At 61.5% G+C, this 3937-nt stretch overlaps 1 protein-coding gene across 2 annotated transcripts in view; it reads left to right on the top strand.

The window, feature by feature from the left end:
• FOXP4 (forkhead box P4) overlaps positions 1-3937 on the top strand; it is a 55072-nt gene that overhangs the window by 33032 nt on the left and 18103 nt on the right. Inside the window, exons 6-8 of one of the 2 annotated variants that reach the window (XM_014953757.1) lie at positions 505-507; positions 3222-3426; positions 3669-3773. The exons of the other annotated variant lie outside the window; for it this stretch is intronic. Of the exons in view, the coding sequence (XP_014809243.1) occupies positions 505-507; positions 3222-3426; positions 3669-3773 (313 nt within the window). The remainder of the gene's footprint in view (positions 1-504; positions 508-3221; positions 3427-3668; positions 3774-3937) is intronic. 2 annotated transcript variants of the gene reach the window in all.

Raw genomic sequence — 3937 nt, 5'->3', positions numbered from 1 at the left:
GACCCCCAGCCCCCGCGCTGGGCTGGGAGACGGGACTTGGGGGGGGGATCATGGGGGCCAAATGCAGGATCTGGCCCTAAAACGGAGCCGGCTCTTCTGGCTGGCACCACAGGGTTCCCCCTGGGAGGGACTCAGCTGGCGTTTGCCCACCTGGGGCTTGCCGAGGGGAGAGGGGGTGAACGAAGATCATGGGGGTGATGAGTGGGGAGAGAGATTTTGGATAAGGCTGAAGCTGAAGTTCAGGCTCTCGCTGCCCTCCTGCCTTCTCCAGAGCAAACTCTTGACTCAGAGCCCCTGGGTGCCATCAGGTAGATCCACACGTGGGTGCTTCTCTTCACCCAATGCTCTGGGTGGTTCTGAGCCCGTGCAGTTTGTTGGCTCTGCCATGCGGTGGTTGTTCTCTAGGGGCTGGCAGATTGGCTTCCCCGGAGAGAAGAGGTCCTTGTTTTGATTTTGCCAGGGTGGTTTTGCATCCTCCAGGGACCAGGACTTGTATTCTCGGAGCTGGTCCCTGTGTTCATGGTCTGGTGGAGCTGGAAGGATATGCACATGGATTTGAAGCACATGAAGGTGCAGGTCCAACAAGGACAGCATTGTCCCTGCCAGGACCACACAGGGGTCAGGGCTGCCCAGTCCCCTGGGGGCTCGGGGGGGTCTGACTCTGCGGGCTGTAGCTCCAAGGAGGAGGTTGGGGCAGGAGAGCCCAGCGCAGGTGACGTGTCCCGGGGATCCTCATGGCTTCATCCGCTCCAGGTTCCTCCTCCCAGCTCCACAGGCTGGAAGCACAGTGGAGACGACTGTTTGTGTGGAGCCTGGGCTTGCCCCAGGGCCACCGGGGAGGGCAGTGGTGGGGCTGGGAAGAGGAGGAGAAGCCCATCACATTCCATCCCACCCCATTCCATCTCGTTCTGGTTCCAGTTTCTAACCAAGGTGAGGACACGCGTGTCCATCCTGGCAGAACTTCCCCTCGCAGGGGACAGGGACACCATGGGAGACGGTGCATCCTGGTCCTGCCTTTTCCCCTCCTCGTGGTCCTGTGGGGCCACTGACCACTCCGGTCCCATGGCCTGAAGCCCTCCTGACTCAGTGCCTGGCTCAGGAGCGAGGGCAAGCCAGAAGATAAAAAACAAAGGACGTTTCCTATTGCAAAGCTCATCAGTAACAACATGGACATGAAAATACTTCTTTCTGGCCCAAGCACTGATCTGTACTCATGAGTGTGGTGGGATCAGGGGGAAGTACGGGCTTGCCCAGTGTGTTCCACCAAGGTGGGGGCTTGCTGTGCCCAGAGGGGCCACTTTCCTTGGCCAAGGGAGCTGCCACGGGGGGGGCAGGCGGCTGCTGGGTCTGCTCGGCACAGCCGGCTCCGCTGCCTGCCAGCCCGGCTCCTCACAACCTGCAAACAACGTCTGGGCAAACGGGGGGGTTCAAGGGGTTAGGGAGATGCCTGCCCCGCTAATGAGGCCGGGCAGGCCCGGGGCAGCTCCCCTCTCGTGGCCGGCTCGGATTAGCAGCTGCCTGTCCCCATCCCTAATTGAATTCTCTCCCCTTCAGTTAATTCTCATGGATTTCTTGGTGCCTCCCTGGGGACCCATCCTGCCTAACTAGTTTAGGGCTGGCTACGCCGCTCAGAGTGTGGCCGGTTCCTGGGGACAGGCAGGAGAGTCTCCTACCCTGGGGGGGGCTCGTGGCTGACCGGGGGACACTGGTGCTGGTGCCTGGGGGCTGGGAGTGCTGGGTGCCCGCTCCCCTGCGGGTGGTTATTTTCTGCTTCTCACCAAGAAGGTGCTGGTAATGGTAATTTTTGGTAAACAGGGACTGTTTTCCTCTTTAAAGGAGGTGTTAAGCATCTGGGCAGTCTCAGGATGCCTGTGGGTGCTGAGCGATGCTCGGTGCCCGTGGTTGAGCCTCCCCAGGTGGGACCCCAGGGCTGAGGTTTGGGGGTTTGCCCATCCTGCAGGCGGAGCCGGGTCTCTGCTCTGAGCAACCCCCCAGCTCCCCTCGCTCCCTCTCTTTTCAGTGCTTTATTTGTTTTTTTTTTCCCTTCCCCTTTCCTTTTCTTCCCCTCCTCTTCCCAGGGATCAAAGCCTCCGTCCGGCTCAGCCGGGGAGCTGAGCGGGCACGGCGCCCGGGTGGCAGGATGGGGACACCAATGGCCACGGTGCCACCGCCGTGGGCATCCCCTCATCGTGGGCATCCCCTCGCCAGCGCCGGGTCTCTGCCTCCCCCGCGGGGCTCCTGCTGCAAGGCTGGAAGTAACGCGCTTTGATTTCTGCCTTTTGTCTCCCGGCAGCCGTTAGGGAACAAGCAGCTGGCCTTCCAGCAGCAGCTCCTGCAGATGCAGCAGCTCCAGCAGCAGCACCTGTTAAACCTGCAGCGCCAGGGGCTGGTCAGCCTCCCCCCGGGACAGGGCACCGTCCCCCTCCAGACCCTGCCCCAAGGTAAGGACCCCTGTCTGGGGTTGGGGGTTGTATTGGGGAGGGGGGGGATCCTTCGCAGCTGCAGCATCTCCCTGCTCTGGGTGAGGGGAGGGGGCTGGGGTGTTGTTTTTCCTGATGAGTCCATCTGAAGTTTGGGGGCCCAATTCCGTTAACAACCGGAGTAAACTGGGAGAGTTTGAGGTGGGTTTTGTGCAGGATTGGGCACCCAGCTTCTTCTTGAATGGGGGTGCCAGGGTGGAGGGAGCTGGGAGGTCTCCTTCCCTCCAGGGCTCCCCAGCTGGAGTAGCCTGGAAGAGATTGAGGTGGGTTTTGTGCAGGATTGGGCCCCCAGCTTCTTCTTGAATGGGGGTGCCAGGGTCGGGGGGAGCCGGGGGGTCTCCTGTCTAAAGTTTGGGGGACGGATTGCGTTAACAGCCGGAGTAAACTGGGAGAGTTTGAGGTGGGTTTTGTGCAGGATTGGGCCCCCAGCTTCTTCTTGCATGGGGGTGCCAGGGTTGGGGAGAGCCGGGGGGTCTCCTCCTCCCCTCCTGGACTCCCTGGGTGCTGCGGGTGGGTTGTTTTGGGGTTCCCAGTGGGGCTGTGCAGCTTTTCCTCCCCGGCTGTGCCCATCTTCAGGTGACGGTTTCACAGTGTTGGGCTGCCCAAGCTTTGGGGAGCTGAGATCTGCTGCTGGGCAGGGAGGGAGCCCCTGGGGTCCTGAGCCAGCCCGGTGGGTGGGTGCCAGTGGGTGCTGTGCCTTCTCCCCACTGACGGTGGGTGCTTTCTCCCCCCACGCCGTAGCTGTGTGCCCCTCGGACCTCCAGCAGCTCTGGAAGGAGGTCACGGCCACCCAGCCCGTTGAGGACAGCATTAAGCAAGAAGGTCTCGACCTCACCACCAACACCTCCAACTCTACCTCGTTTTCGGCCGCCAAGGTCTCGCCTCCCATTTCCCATCACCCTCTGCCCAATGGGCAGAGCACCATGCACACGCCGAGAAGGGACAGGTAGGGCTGGCACTTGGTGGTTTTACCCTCCGGGTGGTGGAAAGGGCTGGGATCTGTCACCCATGGGGCTGGCGACAGGGTTGGGAGGGCTGGGGGTGTTCTACCCACCCCATAAACAAGTCCTGCCGCTGTTTTGCTGTGCCCATGGAGGGCAGGGAGCCAGCGTTGAGGGGTCTTCTCTGGGTCCCACGCATGGAGCATCACGGCTGCCCCATCTGACCATCCCTTCCCATCTCCTGCAGCTCTTCCCATGAAGAGACCCCCAGCTCCCACCCGCTCTACGGCCACGGAGAGTGCAAGTGGCCTGGCTGCGAAACCCTCTGTGAGGACTTGGGACAGTTTGTCAAGTAAGTGCTCCCCTTTTGGGGGGAGGTTTTCCTGGAGGAGGGGAGAGCCGGGACAGCATGGGGCTGGTGGAGGGGGAGTGGGTCCGGACACCCCAAAGTCTGTCTGCCCAAAGCAGTGGGGGGGTCCGTGCAAAAGGAGAAAAGATCAGAGATTGCTGGTAGAG

The sequence above is a fragment of the Calidris pugnax genome, unplaced genomic scaffold (assembly GCF_001431845.1).
Source record: "Calidris pugnax isolate Ruff unplaced genomic scaffold, ASM143184v1 scaffold245, whole genome shotgun sequence".
NCBI lineage: Eukaryota > Metazoa > Chordata > Aves > Charadriiformes > Scolopacidae > Calidris > Calidris pugnax.
Note: the sequence above shows the minus strand (reverse complement) of the source record. Positions and strands in the feature narration are given on the sequence as shown.